Consider the following 18,759-nt stretch of genomic DNA (forward strand, 5'->3'; position numbering starts at 1 on the left):
AGAGAGAGAGAGAGAGAGACAGAGAGAGAGAACGCAGCTTGAGATGCGGAGAGATGAGATTTAGTGCAAAGGAGAGACAGAGGGGAAGAGAGAGCGAGAGAAGGAGCATAAGGTGGGGAGAGATGACATTTAGTGCCAGAGAGAGACAGAGGGAAACGAGAGCGAGAGGGAGAGAAGCAGCATGAGGTTGGGAGAGATGCGATTTAGTGCCAGTGAGAGAGAGAGAGAAGCAGCATGAGGGGGGAGAGATGTAATTTAGTGCAAGAGAGAGAGAGAGAGAGAGAAAGAGAGAGAGAAGCAGCATGAGGTGGGGAGAGATGAGATTTAGTGCAAGAGAGAGAGGGAGCTGAAGAGAGAGAGAGAAAGAGAGAGAGAGAGAGAAAGAGAGAGAGAGAGAGAGAGAGAGAGAGAGAGAGAGAGAGAGAGAGAGAGATGGACGGACGTGATGAACCTGGTAGGACTTAGTGCAGAAAAAGGCCACTAAATGATAAGAAAACCTACAGCCTTGAGAAATGTCCATCGCATAATTGAGTTGCGTGCCTACGAAACAATTTCTGATGAGTAATGATTATTCACCAGGACCCGCACACAAAACGAGAGCTCCTGTTTCTTAAAGAGGGGCAGAGCGCTCTAAGGACCAAATTCACAGAAGTGTTTCATAATGGCAAAACCCCATTGGAAAATGATCTGTGAACAAGGGCCTCATTACGTGTACGACAGTGTGGGGAAAAAAAGTGGCGGCAATAGAATTCATCACCAGCACTTTTCCTGCTCTGCCATACTACGAGCATGGCCCTGGAGTGGGGGATTTATCTTCAGCATCATGCTGGCGGTAAATCCTCTCACTTTCCGATAAACATATTGGCAAAATTGATGGAATTACCACAGTGGTAAATCTGCTGAAATCCACAATGGAGTCCTATGGACTCCAAATTAATGGGGACTAACACCGCCACCACCACTTTTAATCCAGTGGTAAATCCACCAGACTGAGTGACAGTAACAGTAATTCTGTTGGGCGGTATTCTGTTAGATTTACCACCAGAATACTGTCAAACTCGTAATGAGGCCCTTAAATCTCCTGGCCTGGTTTACCACCAATCACCACCAGCACCACATACTTGCAAAGCTATAGGGCCCCTATACTTTAGGAGCCAGACAGACATGGCACTCACGAATTCACATATGCCAACAATACCCAGTCCATTATGGAGATGATAGTGCATTCCTGGGTTTAACTTTGCCTTCTGTGACATATAGTCCTTGCTTTCTGCATTATAAACCCAGGACTACAAGTCAGAGCAGTACTGATGGAGTAGTGTCTACCAAATGGAATGGATAATGTTGATATGTACAGGATTTGCTAATGAAGCCATCCACTGAAGAGGCCACTTTGTGCATGAAAACAGCCCTTTAGCCAAAAAAACAAAATAATCTGTCACACATCCAAGCCTGGAGGTTTCTTTGACGGATTATTTTCCCTTTTCTTTTTTTTTCGTTAACAGAAACCTCCAGTGCCAGCAAAGAGTCTGCTGTTGAGCCGCCGTGCAGCGCGTTTCCAGGCACGTCTTACTTTTACGCATCATTAACATCACATCTTACATCATAAGCGCCTTCTCGCTCCTTTTCTCTGCTATGCTTTTTGTTTTGTAGCTTAGTTATACACAGACACTTCTTTTTGTGTACAACGTATTACCTGCATTGAATGATAACAACTATTATGATGATAAACCTCTACAGAAATGTCAGCAATGCTATGATTGGTCATTACCCGCCTATATGGGGGTGCGTAAACTGTTTATTTTTATTTTTTATGTTTATTTTTTGTATTTGTAAAGCGCACTACAGCCCACAGGCATCGAGGCGCTATTGCAAGCAAATGTCTTCGTTACAGCTTTTTGGAGGATCGCTCATGGGTTACAGAGAGAATAACCTGTGCATAATGAGCAAGAAACAGGTACAAATGTACAAGAAAAAACAACGAAAATCATACACAGTAATGTTAACGCACATGTGTTCAGGTTAAAGCGGCAAGGCGGCCAACCAACACCAGGAGGCCTTTAATACAAAAAGCCAGGTTTTGACGGCCGCCCTGAAGGCTGTGCGTGACTCAATGCTCCTTATGTGTGTAGTTAGGGAGTTCCATTGAGACGCAGCGATGAAGGGGAAGCTCGCGCCTCCAGCGCGAGACCTGGAGATTTTGGGAACAGTGACCCTGTCAGAGTAGGCCTTTCTAGTAGGCCTATCCGAGAAGGCTTTTTAGCAAATCTCCGGGAAAGATACAGGGGTGCAGTGTTGTTGAGACATTTGTGTGAGATGGCGAGAATTTTGAAGGTGATGCGTTCCTTGATGGGAAGCCAGTGGACTTGTTTCCTGATCGCAGAGATATGTTCCCTTTTTGATATGATTGTTAAATGCCCTTTTAACAAAGCTGCAGATTGTATACATTTAATGTATATGTCACTGCCAGTCAAGACTAGTGTTTCAGCCAACAACGATTGCACCAAAGATGTAATGGGAAAATTGAAACAACAAGCCCCAGAATGCAGTGCGCTGCTGCTTAGAGGTTAGCACCTACCATGCAGACATGTGTCAGCTGTGCTACAGGTGTGCAGCTTGATTGGTAATGCTCAGCGTATCACTGAGACTTACACAGGAAGCATTGCAGCGTGGCCCCAAAACAGGTGGTGCAACGAGTTAGGCACTGACACTTTATGGCATACTTTGAACGTGGCACAAAAGTAATATCTTGCTATGATTGCTGAGCCTTCATAGCTGCCATTCCATTGCCCTACATTTGCCGAATGCATTTTACAGTCATACTGGCACCCCTGCATGCTGCTTAGCTAGAATCCAGCATACCCTTGCCTTCTTTTACCAACAGCATGCACCTTTATACACAGTCTATCCCTGACCAGGCCACTCTTGTCTCATGCTTGGCAGTCACAGAATTAACATTCCAGAGTCTGACCCTGGATACAATTTACATAAATTCACAGGGAAATGAGCCAGCAAAGATCCAGGATTGCCCAAGCCAATCTATAGCCCCTGATCTATCCATCGGTATGCATGGTGTGCTAACCTACAGTTCTCCAAATCTGCCTTGGAAACACACCCCAACTATCACAACACCATAGGACATATGTGCCTCCCTTTTGCAGCGCATAGTCCACCTAACACGACTGACATGCACCCACACTGTCACAAAACGTTCTTCGTCTGCTAATTCCCTCCCTCCCTGAGTTTGTAGCAACCATTTCCCTCTTTCCCATCCTCTTACCCTCCCCCATGCTAACGTTCTTTCTACCAGTAGACAACGGTCTGCGTACCCCTGTTGGGGGCGCTGTACGCCACTCCACAGACACACCTAGGTGCTCTGCCACTACTACAGTGGTTATTTGTTGAAGTATGAAAGTATTTTCATAGGTGAACATCACATACAAGTTGTAAAATCCCCCATCGCCTCCATCACTCACCTACCAAAGGTTGTAGTATCATTAAATCCACCCTGCGAGGCGTGGAACACGGTTCAAAATTAATCTTGCGATTAGTGTGATTAGAAATATGCAGACTGGTGTGCCCTACATAAATGGTCATGTTTTAATGATATGCAGAGCAAAAGAGTAGCCTGCTGAAACATGCATGAGGTCACTTTTTGTAAGATACCCACTTAAAAGAATCACTTGTGCTTGACACCATTTTTGACAGCTAAGGGAAATAAGGCACAGTGATGTAAAGTGGTTTTCTCAGGAGCACAGTTTCAAATGGGAAAGCTGTGATTTGAGAGCCTGTTTCCTGGTTCTACTATTCACCATATAGCCACTAAACTACATGTCACCCTATCCCATCTTTAGTTTTACCCCACTGTGAAATGTTCTCTACAAAAAAAGAACCTAGTATTCATTGTTCCATAAAGTGGACTTGACTTCCAAATCACATGGCTAACCGGCCTGATAATGTATAGGACATCTTTATAGATGGGGGAACATTTGGCACATTGCAAACATATAGCAGGTCAACTCTGGACTGGAGATTCCATTAGTCTGGAGTACAAGGTGCTAATTTATCCATACACATATTTCCAAATGTTTCATAGCAATATCTCATATATGGATCACATTCGACCTTGCTACACGTACGGCCATGTCTGGTCCATTCATGTGAATAGAATAAGCATCAATCATTCTATTGGAGAACCATCGGGTCCTAGCCATCATAGCAGGATTGCCTGTGTAAAGCAATATCGCTATGCCCAATTGACTTGGGTGTAGTGTATTAGGGGTCGATATCCTCAAGTGGAGAAGTCACAGAATGTATGTGCATACATGAAAAAGAAGAGGAATAATAAGACATTCTTGGTGAAGATTGCGAGCAGAGAGGAAGACAGAGGTCAGGTGGCCCAAGCTGTGATGTAACATTACATAGAGCACATTTTCACCCCCTCATTTTACTGATATCAGAAGATTGAAGGGCTGAGTTAACCTGTTGGGATTTGAACCTGTGACCATGACCTCAAACATTGTACTGCATTATCTAGTCTACTGAGTCGCATACCTGGCTAATGGCCCATCCGGTGATATCTTAAATTGTCAATGTTATCAGTGTACAAAGACATCAGTGGTGGATGCACAGTGGGGAGTGTGGCCTCAGTTTGTGATTACTGAACACTGACCACTGATCCATGCACGGCAGATGGATAGGTGCGGAAGTGGGAAAATGGGAAAACACCCCCCCCCCATTCTCATCCAGACCCTGGCCTAGAGGATCACGGCCCAAACACCCCCTGCGAGAGGGGTTTGACCCGCTCACCTCCTTACCAGATGACAAGGTACCATGTGTTTGTGGCCCACATGCACGAGGAGCATGCCCACTACCATGCCCTGGCCAAGCCGACGCCTGCAACATGGACCAGATCGACTAGAACAACAGCCGTAAAGCATCAACATCGTTAGAGATGCCATGACGACCTAGCCAACAGACAAGAACACCCATGCCACCATGCACCCTGGTCACTCACAGACCAACTCACACGAGGAACATACGCAGTGCTACGACATAGCGGACTGACACACTCACGGACATGCATCATTGTTATTTTTCACATAGGCCTCCTACAGCACCGCAGAAACGCAAGATGCCTGAAGAGCTTGTGTATACGCTTGCAGACGCTTCATGCTACCCCACCCCATAGAGATGTCATCACATATATTTATATCTACTACTGCTTGTGACACTCTGTCACCCTGCGGTACCTATGTTAGTAATTATACATTGCCTCCCAGGAAAACTAGGCCCGAGTAGGCCGCAAGCAAGAGTCCTAAGGCCAGAGCCTCTAAGACGAAAAACGTTCTCGAGAAGAAAAGCAATGCGCTGACAATGCAGACCGAGTCCCAGCGAGACTCCACTGCCAAGGCCACAATGTTGCAACCCACATGCCGAGCTCTCAGTGCCAAGGCTACACCTGCCACAGCCAGCACCCCTCTGGGCCGAAAAATAAATGAAATGCTCATAATTCTGCTTCAGCTACGGTCTCTACACACGTGACCGAGCCAAACTGACAAGATGCCAAGCTTACGAAACAGAAAGTCGCCGGGGTCCCACGTCTGGGACGCAGGTTGCAACAACGAAGCGACAAGTTGGACGCCTACACCGATGGGAAAGGCGTGATCATCAGCCACTAGCAAAGACCTGTCCATTGTCCGCCACTAACACATAGTTGCACAATGTTGCCAACACCAGGTACCTCGCGGGCTGGGAACAGCGATGGTCCCAGGTTTGGGGGCTCACGAGTGAACCAATCAGAGTACCAGGGGCTCCTCACTGACGCCATTTCGGGTAGCCAATCACCAAGGGTCCCCGTGTAACTAATTTACTGTAGCAAGTGTTAGGGACAACCCAAGTGTGCCACCTGACCTGTCCTTATCCACTAACATTTCCCTATATATGTATCTATACTAACCCTACCACTCGGGGAGCCAACCCGAAGTGGCAATAGGTTTTGTGATTGTTTTTCCGTGGTGACGCGAGCAGTGCGTCATACTACGGTAAAAAGGGCCTGCGAGCCCCACTAAGATTGAGAGCATCTCCCATGATGCATACGGACGGAGAACGATCCCTGCCGTTACTATAATAAACAGCAGTAATTACTTTGCTCTTGTGTGTGCCTCATACTCCTTTTGGGACGCGGGAGGAGTTGGGTCCTCCCCAGCCCCGGAGGTCCGCGGACAGCTCTGCCAGCCCCCGGGAGTTCACCCCGACAAGTTGGAGGCACTGCTGAGATCTGCTTGAGATCTACCTAACCTACCCTAAGAGCATAACTACCAGGCCTCCTGCAGCGAGGCAACCTGGCAGCTCAGCCCCCTCTGCTGTTGCCCCCTTTCGAGGACTACAGGACCATTGCGGAACTGCGAGAAGACCGGACAGCGCAATCCGGACATTGGCCCTTGGGAGCCGACTTGAAAAGTATCCCGCCCATGGTTGGCGAGTGTCCAGTGGTGGTGCAGACGAGGGGCGGTGGCGAGCCGCTTTGGAGGGGTGCCTGCAGTCGAGCAGCCCCAACTAACGAGGACTTGGTGAGTATGGCACACCCAACCAGCAGCGTAATGTTGTGCGGGAGGGGGGAGGAGTTGTAAAGAGGGAGGGGGAGGTTGTAACAGTGTGTGGGAATTGATTTTGACTATTCCGCGGCAATAGATGCGTGAGGTGTAACGGGACATCCACGAGGACCGTCCCCTACAGCATCACAAAGTGGATTGGGTGGAGCCTCAGGCACCCACAGGTGACTGTTAGAGAGGGCGGATTGGTTAGAGATCGCAGACATATGTGTAAGGGGGGTGTGGCTTTCCTATGAGTTGACGTTGTAGATCAATGAATAGATGAGGTTCCCTACTAATTGAGTGTTGAAGCTCGTTAAGTAGATGACTTTTTCCCGCAGGGGGTAGATATGTTGTTTACTGAGTGCGGAAGATAATTGGCTGGTTAAGCTCCTCTGGAGAGGGGGCGTATCACACGCGAGGCAACGCAGCGTGCCCAGACCGATTATATTAAGTGAATTGATTGTGGATTACCTTGCTCCAGATGAGGCGAGAAGACAGCTGTGGGGTTAATTGGGGATAAGTGTGTGGGAACAAGCGTGCATTTCTAAGTTTTGAAATTTGTACGTACTTACAGTGTATTGTAGAAGTTGGTGACGTCACCCATAGGGTTTGTATAGGACACTGCAGTACACCTCACGTCCCTTCTCGCGTCCATCCATGGGTGGCCGGGGACAGAGGATGCAAGAAGGTAGTGGGGAAAGGGCGAGACGCGTTGTGCACGGAAAACGCCGGCCGCGCTCAGAAGGGGAAGGGCCAAAGGGGAGAGGCGGCCGTGCACGGAAAACTCCAGGCACGCTAAGACAGGGAAGGGCCGGGGGGGAGAGGCAGCCGCGCACGGAGAACGCCGGCAGCGCTCAACGAGTGTTGGTGGAAGTAGAGGGTGTGGTTTGAGGGGAAAGAGCAGAGAAGGGGAGGAGGAGGAGTTACGTTGAAGGTGTGAGAAATACGTAATGGAGAGAAAGGTGGGGCAGCCCAGAGGCACGCCACAGAGGGGCTTTGTGTGCCACGGTCAAAGGGGACCATAGTTATAAGTGATAATTGTGTAATAAACAGATTGTTTTCCTTTCCAGCGGACAGTTGAAGTCCCCAAATTACAGGGCCAGGTAAGAGGTTGACACTTGGAAAAATAAAGTTGTAACATGGCCATGTACTATGGATCAGGGGCAGGAGAGGGATGGAGGAACATGGGGAGCGCGTTAACTACTCCACTTCAGCACATATGTACGAAATTGACACCACACAGGGAAAAAATAATTAAGTATAGCATCGAATGGACAACAAAGTAAGAGTACCGTGGCCGCCCAACGGCAGCTTAGATACGTATATACAACATAGTTTATTGACATACATTCACAATGCTTACAAGGGGAAGAAATTAGCAAACTACTTAGAAGTTTTTGACCTCTGGAAGATGTTCCAGGGAACCAGACCTGGGGATACAGGTATGTACACAGTACAGGGGGTAAAAGAGGAGAAGGGGATAAAGGAGGAAAAAGGAATAAAGGAAGAGGAAAAGAAAGGAGGGGGCGGGGACAAGAAAAACAAAAATGCGCTCAACACTGAAGAATGTGAAGAAGAGGCGGAAGGATCATTTGCCGTAGCAGAGGCGAAGGTAAAACAAGAAGGGGCAGAAGGAGCCCAAGTGGTTAAGACAGTAAAAAAGGAGGAGGGGGGTTGTACCCACTAACAGAACTTAGAGAAGCAGCTAGACAGCAATTAACGGCTTCTGAAGGATACTCCAACCCCGCATACAGCCCCCCCGCCATACGCACCCCCGGATGATTGTAAAATGAGGACGGGGAGGTAGGTACTGTAGATTCAACAACTACGCAGGTAAGAAAAGGGAATGATAGTAGGCCCTTGGGGAGGTTTGCAGACGTAGGATCAGAGGAGTGGATAGCAGCACAGGTGCTTCTGAAACTCCGAGGAAGATTAACTAAGGAAGAGGAGGATACATTGAAAAAGGTAAAAAAGGAAGAGAAGGGAAAGACACAGACAGGGTCGGAGGTCAGTGAAGAAAGAGAAGGGCGATTGTCACAAGAGGAGGAAGAGATATTGGTGGAAAGGTTGGTGGAATTGAGGAACGTGCGAAGCGCGTTACTCAAGCAGTTCGAGGAAGAGACACGGAGGAGGCAGAATGAAAAGAAAGCACATAGGGAAGAGATGGCGAGAATGAAGTTGAAGGAGGAAGAGCGAAAAAAGGAAGGAGAGCGCATTAGGGCAATAGTGGAAAGAATGGCGCGCGCTGAACACAGGGAGATGAGAAGGAAGGAGGAGAGAGAGAAGAGAACGATAGGGAAATGGGAATGTGGAAGAAGAGGATTATAGCTGAAAGCGCACAGAAGTATGAAGAAGGGAAGGTAATAGAAAGTATATTAAGAAGGGAAGGGGCAATAAAGGGGAGAAAAGAGGATGAGGAAAGGATAATAGCAAAGGTAAGTGAATACATATTGGAAGAAATAAAAAGGAAAAGGGAGGAGATAGGTGCTGAAGTGGTGGAAATGAAGGAAGAGGGGGGAAGAGATAGGAGGATGGAAAAAGGAGCAAGGAAATACACACGCCATGATAAGGAAATGGCATCAACCTCAGCACAGGCAGCTGAGGGTAGAGGAGGTGAGTACACTGATGAAGATTTAATAGATCTAAAAACAGTGAGAGTAGGGGGAAAATGCACAGAGTGGGGATCGACATTAACTGATGGGTTTTGCAGCGAAGAAGAGGAAGGTTTTAGTATCAAAGGAAGAGATGGACGTAGGGAGAGTTTAGACAAACTATACATAACGAACACTAATTGCGAGTCACCATGGGCATGCGAGAGAAGGGAAGGACCAATTGCAGGAGAGGAAAAGAACAGGGACACCACACCCGCACAAACACCACACCCCTCACCGTGCCCACTGACACCAACACCCATACACATCCCATATGTTGGCAGACTAAGGGATCTCCCAGGACGCACGTAGGAAGAGAGAGCAATCACACCGATGGTAGGACACATAAAGGGGAGGAGGGATACAGGAAATGAAAGGGTAAACACCTGTAACATCGATAGCATTGAAGAGCTGCCAGATATGGAGGAAAATGATGAATATAATGATATAACCACACATAGGAGGATGAAGGTAGAGGAGAGGGGGTACAATTTAATGCCACTACTAGAGAGGGGAGGAACAAGACCACAATACATCCCCTGGAAGCATGCAGACAAGGAAAATATAAAATGCAGACTCCCATCATTGAGTGCAGGAGCTGGAAAGTGGATATATGAGATGGAAAAACACACTGCTGGGAAAACATTAGCGGTGGGAGACGTGAAGGGCCTCCTAATTTCCATTCTGGGGGATGCTGCTGATGACATATGGAAGAGGGCGGGATTCCCCGGGGTGACAATACATGACACAGCACATGATGGAGCATAATTTGCCAATTGCAGACATGCGCTTTGGCAAGCATTGAGAGTACAATTCCCAGACACTTCAGAAATAGGAGCGATTACATCACGAAAGACGCGTGAGAATGAAGATCCTGTTGAATACATCCAGGAGATCCAGGAGAAGTGACGCTTGGAAACACGGGAACCGTGGGACAAAACACTAGCAATTTTGTACCACATACTAGTACAAGGGCTCCCAGAGGAAGTACAGAAACAATTAAAGAAGTTAGTAGGAATGGAAGCTAAAGGATGGCCAGAAATACTAATGACAATAGTACACTACTGTAGGATGTGGCAGGAAATAATTAAACAAAAGGAGGAGGATAGGAAGATAGAGGAAGCAACATTGGTCCAGAAGAAGTTATCGAAATATGCCATGGAGGGAGCACTAATAACAGCCCCCACACAACCACAAGCAATGGTGACACAAAACACATCACAACGACAGGTAACACCATCGCAGCAAGCACAGGTAGTGACACAGCAAATGCTCCCCCCCCTGACATACACACAACAAATGGGGGGAGGGTATATGCAAATGGGAAACGGGTACTCAAATAACTACAGAGGGAGGGGAGGGCAAATGAGAGGGAGAGGATATGGGGGAGGGTTCCGAGGTTACAATCAACAGGGACAGCAGGGGTATCAGGACTACATAGGGGGACTTCAATGGAAAGTGCGAGAACCACCGACATGTTGGATATGTGGGATAGTAGGACACATGTCACGCACATCTAGGATGAGACCAGCACAGGCAGCCTGGGGGGAGCAGGGACAATAAGGGCCCATGGGGAACAACAGGTTTACCAACAGCAGGAGATACAGCAACAACTACCACCACAACAAACGCAAATGTCACAACAACAACAGACCCTGCAAACACAACAGCAGCAACAACCACACATGCAAACACACACACAAACGCAGCAACAGCCAAACGTACAGCACCAACAACAGGTCCAAACTGGCCAACAATTGACACAAATGCAAGACAATGCAATAACAACATCTACTGACACATCTGTAGCCCAGACACAACTTGGAAGGGTGACAATACTGGGTGACAACCCATACACAGGAAATCGACAGTCACTTTACCCACAATAGGACAGCCCACAGATGTCCTTGATATGTCCCATCCTATCAGTAACACCCAACCCTGCGGAGGAACCACGAATACAGGTGACGATAGGTGACAAAAATGTTTCCTTCTTAGTTGACACCGGGGCCACTAGGTCGTGCATAAGAGAGGGGAAGTTTCAATTGTCAGGCGAAGCTATGAACACACAAAGATTCTCTGGGGCTCGAGGGTTGGTTCCTTTCACAGATAACATCTCCTTATCTGTAGGTGATCATGATATGTCACTACCACTGCTATACTCAAAAAAGTCACCAGTAAATATACTAGGTAGAGACATCATGAGCAGATTGAACATGACTATTTCCTTTACTGACAAGGGAATAATTTGCTCTATGCCAGGCATAAGCATGCTCACAGCACGACAAATATTACAGGCTTATTGCGGCAAAACAGTAGCAAGAGCTGAACCCATAGACAGAGAACTATTCCAATATGGGACAGACGTGGCAATAGCATGGCTGCCAGGAATTGAAGGGAAGGTTTGGAGGAGTCCAACAGCTTACCTTTTCCGACCAGAAACACCAACCAGTGAGAGGGAAGGGACGAGGATATCACTGAACATTGAGAGCATTCTGGCAATGCAGGATTTCATTGCGGTGCATGCCCAAGACAGGGAAGGAAGGGCATGGAGGGCAGTTATAGCTCTAGCAGAAGGGTGCCGACTATAAGTATCTGATGAGGAGCTCTTCTCAGATGATAATGGTGAGTGGGAGATGGTGTTTCAAATGAGGGTCCACATCTGGGTGACAATAACATACAGAGATGTAGCACAAAAGATGGCACTGGCTCTAGAAGCACCAGCTGCTACAGTTGTGCCGTTTTATGAGGAGGATATGGCAAAAGTACCTGCATCTCTATGGACCACCAGTCCATATGATGTGGGCTGCATCAAAAGCATTGGAGTTGTGAAAATAAAGTTGAAAAAAGGGGCCATACTGCCGAGAATGAAGCAATACCCACTATCAAAAGAGGCAGATGAAGGAATATATGAAACAATAACAACACTAATAGAGAGAGTTATACTAGTACCATCATAGTCTACATGCAACACTGCCATGTATCCCGTGCGCAAGGCTAAGGGAGGGTCTTTGGCGTTTCATACAGGATCTAAGACCCCTCAACCACATTGTAGAGGCAGAATGCCCTATAGCGGCTAACCCAGCCACTATACTATGTGGAATACCAACACAGGCATCACGATTCACTGTAATTGACCTCAAAAATGCATTCTTCTCAATACCACTACACCCTGGCTCACAAGATCTGACAAGCTTCACTTACCGTAACACAAAATGGAAACACACAAGGTTGCCCCAGGGTTATTGTGAGTCCCCATCCATATTTAACAGGGTGATACCGATGGGCCTGGGAAACATTGAGATGGAGAGTTCAGTGCTACAATATGTAGATGACATAATCATCTGCAGCACAACAGAAGAAAAGTGCAGGAGAGACTCCGTTAAGATGCTCACTGTGCTAGCAGAAAAAGGGTACAAGATAGACAAGGGAAAACTACAGTACTGCCAAGAACAAGTGCTCTTCATCGGTCAGCTCATTTCACAAAATGGAAGAAACATTGCACCTCAACGGGCACAGGCCATAACAAACACACCACAGCCACAGACAGTGAGAGAACTACAGCAGTTCTTGGGCTTATGCAATTACTGGAGGGCTTGGGTTTTCGATTACAGCTCATACACAGGACCACTGCTTGAGGTACTAAAAGAAGCACAGAAAGGGGAAAAGAAGTTGAGATGGACCACAGAAATGACAGAAGCATTTCAGGAACTAAAACATGCCATATCCACAGCACCAGTACTAGCCACGCCAAATTATGAAGAACAATGTTTTATTTTTTCACATTGCAGCTCAGCAGTGATGAGAGCAGTACTGACACAAAAAACTAGCATGGGGCACAAACCAGTGGCATTTTATAGCGGTCACCTAGACCCTGTGATGTTAGGACACTTCCTGTGCGAGCAGAGCCTGGCTGCCGCAGCCTTTGCGGTGGAAAAATCATCCTCAATAACAATGGGTTGCCCAACAACACTGTACATGGAGCATGCCCTTTTTGCCATTATAAGCAAACCAAAATCAACACTGACCACTCAAAGAGCATCAGGGTATGAAGTTATCTTGTCCAGGCCTGAGTTAACAATTGTAAGGTGCAGCAACGTGAACCCAGCAAGGTTTATAGCAGAGGTGGTGGAAGATGACAACTATGCACATGACTGCACAGAAGCTATCGACACATATTCCAGCACAAGAAAAGTTGAGGAAAACGCACTAGAGGGGGGAGAAATATTGTACATTGATGGGCCCTCAACAATAGACCAAGGTGATGGGATCCGCAGAACAGGTGCAGCAGTGGTGAGATTGACAGAGGATTGGACATATGTTCCAGTGAAATGTGTCCAGCTACCACAACACTAGTCTGCCCAGGAAGCAGAGTTAGTGACCCTAATTTTGGCACTAAAAGAAAGCAATGACAAAAAAGTAACTATATATTAGGACAGTGCTTATGTCACATCAACTGTACACTCTGGGTTAATTAAGTGGCAGTGAAGAGGATTTAGAAGGGCAGACGGCACCCCAGTGCAACATGCCCTACTACTTGCTGAACTAATTGAAGTAATTGAAGACCCCAAAGAAGTGGCCTTAGTGAAGTGTCAGGCCCATACTAACGGGGATGATCACATTTCCAAAGGTAATGAAACAGCGGACGCACATGCTAAACATGCTGTGTACTACGGGGAGATATGGACCCCCCAGAAAAAGAAAAAGATAAGGGGAGAGTGGGGGCAAGACTGATGTTGATGAAGGATGGGTACACTCATATCTTTGAGAATGAAATAATGGAAATACAGGCAGCAGCACCCATGGCAGAGAAAGAACTGTGGGTCAAAAGGGGATGCACAATGTCCCCCAGAGACGCATTATGGTGACAAAACAATACAGGCAAAATAGTCATGCCCCTGGCCTTATTGAAAACAGCACTGGCCCAACTACACCATCCCTCAGACACAGGGAAAGAAGTGATTGCAGCACAAATTAAGGAAGGGTTGCCCTCTCCCAAATTAAATTCACACGTTGCAAATTTCATTAGTAATTGTCTTACTTGCCAACAGTTTACGGCCGGTCACACGCTGCAAGTGATCAAAGGTATTATACCCCAGCTGGAAGGACCCTTCCTACACCTCCACATTGACTATGTTGACATGATAAACGTATGTCAGGGGTACAGATACATGATTATGGTAGTATGCCCATTTTCAAGGTGGATCAAAGCCAGTCCATGCTCCCATGCAGATGTCTTTAGAGTGGCAAAGTTCCTAATGAGGGAGGTCTTCCCAGGTGGGGGGTGTGCGAAGTATTGCGGTCAGACAATGGCCCACACTTCGCCAAGGAGATGTTTCAACACATAACTACCCTACTTGGTATCAAGCACAAGTTTGCATGTGCGTACCACCCACAGGCGAATGGTATCTGTGAACGCCTCAACGGCCTCCTGAAAGAAGAAATAGCAAAAATTCAGCAGACTACCAAAAAAAGCTGGCTTTACTGCCTTCCCTTAGCCCTATTTGAGTTAAGAAACAGGCCAGGGTCGGATCACCACTTCACACCCCACAACGTGGTGACCGGATGCCAAATGCACCTCCCACTGACGCCTCCATCGAGGGCCATAACAGATTACCACCCTGTTCACACTGTTTTTGGTGATGAAATGTACAAATATATAAATTCCTTGATTACTAGTGTCACCTTTATCTCTCAACAGCTCGAGAGGACGCAGGGTGGGTCGAAGACCACCCAACAAGAAGACGATACATGTAAAGGACAGGAGCAAGTAGCACATTGGACTGTAAGAGAAGGAGATCATGTTCTCCTTCGTAATTTCAATAGAACTTGGAATAGCCCCAGATTTACTGGGCCCCACCAAATTGAGAAAGTAACTACTAGAGCAGTGAAGCTCAAGGATAAACAGGTTTGGACTCATCAGCATGACATCAAGCCCAACAAAGATCAGACCCGCCCTTTCGTAGACGACAGGGCCAACGCAGCAGCAACAGAAACGAAAGACAACGCAGCAGTAACAGCAAAAGAAGACAACACAGCAGCAGCAACAACAACAAAAGACAACAGTGACACAGCCCCTGTCCCCTCCCAAACTCCAGACACCCCTAAGGACTCAAATGGACAATCGTCCACTGCCCACCCCATGGTCACGAGGTCCCAGAGCAATAAAAACACTGCCCAGGCCAACCCTGCTCCTGCCATTACCCAAATAAAGGACATTGTATAATAAACTGTCATATTGCACCATACTTGTAGACACATGCATGTTCTCTGTCTCTTTTGTCTAACACATGCAGGAACCGCGTCTTACTGTGTACGTATAAAAAAAGGTGAAGTAACTAACATTGCGTTTTGCCCAGGGGTAAATGCTGCCCACGGATGACGACACACCCGAAGCACTGTCACACCAATTTGTATATGTAATAAAAAGACCAAAATATTTAAAGAAGAGAAAAATATGTGTGTATTTCAACACGTTCCTTCTAGCCATAGAGCAATCATTCCCACATCTCCACAAACATTTACCAGCCCTAAGAGATAGGTCGTTAAGATACGCGGGGGAGCAGCTTTTCGCTTGGGCATTAAACAACTATTTGATAGGGAGAGCTTGAATAAACAGAACTAACAAAATTAACGCCTAGTTTCAGAAATTTTCAGGTGGGCACGTATATCGTCAATGATAAGCTGCAGGACTGCAGCAAAGGTAAGAGGGAAATGCCAGTAATATTAGTTATTGTATTAAAGATTATAGGTTTGTTGTTTATTACTGGTATACTTGCTGCCACTGTCTGGCAGACACACTATGCTTATCATGTATTGGCTGTACCCCCTACTAATGAACCCCCTACCACGGCTGCAACAGGTACGGTGTCAGGTGGTACGAGCAGAGCAAGATAAAACAGGGGGAGGATTAAACATAGCACATATGTTGATAATAATGGGGTTGACACATCTTACAGATTCCGCACACATCGCAAACAATATGTGGTATCAGCACATGTCTAAAATTGGTAAGGGGACAACTAAGGACAACTGCTATGTGTGCTCATTGATCCCATAGGCCATGAGCGCCTCCAGAACATTTGTGGCTACTGAAGTACCAGCAACATCAGTGGAATGCCTGATATACCTGGCCCTGTTCCAAACAGAAGGACGTTTCCAAGGCATAATGGTAATAATAAAGAGGCAGACGAGAGACACATACCCATATGACAATAACTTCATCAAGTCACTCCACATGTACAATAACTACTGGCAACTAACAGAAGGACTACAGTACGTAACGGATGTCCCACACAAAGGAGAGACAAAGGAAGTGATGATGAACTACCTATCATGTGAGTGGCGCGCAAGCGAAGTTGCCAGAGTAATGGGGTGCTGGGAAAGACCCATGCTGCTAATATATGGAAAAGTATACACGAAAGAAGGATGGACAGATGGGGTTGTGGGGAGTGAAATGGTAACACTGACAAAACCAAATATAGCGAAAATAGACGAAGAAAACAACAAGTGTTTCAACGGATGGACTAAGACAGCCAGACTGGTGACCTTGTTAGAGAAGGACGAAGACCCGGTATCAATACTTCCACTAACGGCACCGACACTATGTTATCCTCACAACGGAGACGTACAAGTCGGAAGGAACAGCAACTGCAAAAGGATAGTGACAATAACAAAGGAGGGTGCCGGTACAGCAGTTCTAGTGGACCACTATTGAGCACGCCTTAATGCCAGCAGAAGGCGACAGACACACAGATATAATAATAAAGGAAAGGGAGAGATTGCACAAGCAAATATTAGAAAATGACTCACACCCGCCGTCTGTGAAAGTAGAAAACCCAAGGAACCTGAAGAGCTATGCTGGGAAGTGGGTCTACTGCAAACCCGGTGGTGGATGTGTGTATATGTACTGGTCATTTGAAGATCACGTGAACCAGTATGGACACTTAGGAGGAATAACAAAGGTTTGGAGACCACGCGGAGAAAAAGAGAGCGGATAATTTTGTGGTCCACAAGTCGACCAGAGGAGGGGCTGAAGTGGGAAAATGGGAAAACACCCTCCCCCATTCTCATCCAGACCCTGGCCTAGAGGATCACAGCCCAAGCACCCCCCGTGAGAGGAGTTTGACCCGCTGACCTCCTTACCAGATGACAAGGTACCATGTGTTCATGGCCCAAATGCACGAGGAGCATGCTCACTACCATGCCCTGGCCAACCCGATGCCTGCGACATGAACCAGATCGATTAGAACAACAGCCGCAAAGCATCAACATTGTTAGAGATGCCATGACGACATAGCCAACAGACAAGAACACCCGTGCCACCATGCACCCTATTCACTCACACACCAACTTACACGAAGAACCTACTCATTGCTACGACATAGCAGACTGACACACTCACGGACATGCATCGTTGTTATTTTTCAGATAGGCCTCCTACAGCACCGCAGAAACGCAAGATGCCTGAAAAGCTTATGTATACGCTTGCAGACGCTTCATGCTACCCCACCCCATAGAGATGTCATCACATATATTTATATCTACTACTGCTTGTGACACTCTGTCACCCTGCGGTACCCATGTTAGTAATTATACATCGCCTCTCAGGAAAACAAGGCCCGAGTAGGCCGCAAGCAAGAGTCCTCAGGCCGGAGCCTCTAAGACAAAAAACCTTCTTGAGACGAAAAGCAATACGCTGACCATGCAGAACGAGTCCCAGCGAGAGCCCACCGCCAAGGCCACAATGTTGCAACCCACAAGCCGATCTCTCAGTGCCAAGGCTACACCTGCCACAGCCAGCACCCCTCTGGGCCGAATAAACAAATTAAATGCTCATGATTCTGCTCCAGCTACGGTCTCTAAACACGTGACCGAGTCAAAGTGACAAAATGCCAAGCATATGAGACAGAAAGTCGCTGGGGTCCCACGTCTGGGACGCAGGTTTCAACAACGAAGCGACAAGTTGGACACCTACACCAATGGGAAAGGTGTGATCATCAGCCACTAGCAAAGACCTGTCCGTTGTCCACCACTAACACATAGTTGCACAATGTTGCCAACACCAGGTACCTCGCGGGCTGGGAACAGCGATGGTCCCAGGCTTGGGGGCTCACGAGGGAACCAATCAAAGTTCGAGGGGCTCCTCACTGACGCCATTTCGGGGAGCCAATCACCAAGGGTCCCCGTGTAACTAATTTACTGTAGCAAGTGTTAGGGACAACCCAAATGTGCCACCTGACCTGTCCTTATCCACTAACATTTCCCCATATATGTATCTATACTAACCCTACCACTCGGGGAGCCAACCCGAAGTGGCGATAGGTTTTGTGATGGTTTTTCCCAGGTGACGTGAGCAGCGCATCACACTATGGTAAAAAGGGCCTGCGAGCCCCACTAAGATTGAGAGCATCTCCCCGGATGCATATGGATGGAGAACGATCCCTGCCGTTACTATAATAAACAGCAGTAATTACTTTGCTCTTGTGTGTGCCTCATGCTCCTTTTGGGAC

At 47.1% G+C, this 18,759-nt stretch overlaps 1 protein-coding gene across 4 annotated transcripts in view; it reads left to right on the forward strand.

The window, feature by feature from the left end:
- The window catches only part of PLXNA4 (plexin A4), a 1,277,179-nt gene that overhangs the window by 927,021 nt on the left and 331,399 nt on the right, over positions 1–18,759 (forward strand). For 2 of the 4 annotated variants that reach the window (XM_069629627.1, XM_069629629.1), the window contains one exon: positions 1,506–1,562. The exons of the other annotated variants lie outside the window; for them this stretch is intronic. In XM_069629627.1, coding sequence (XP_069485728.1) covers positions 1,506–1,562 — 57 coding nt within the window. The remainder of the gene's footprint in view (positions 1–1,505; positions 1,563–18,759) is intronic. 4 annotated transcript variants of the gene reach the window in all.

This window comes from Ambystoma mexicanum, chromosome 12, assembly GCF_040938575.1.
Source record: "Ambystoma mexicanum isolate Mex_15411 chromosome 12, UKY_AmexF1_1, whole genome shotgun sequence".
Lineage (NCBI taxonomy): Eukaryota > Metazoa > Chordata > Amphibia > Caudata > Ambystomatidae > Ambystoma > Ambystoma mexicanum.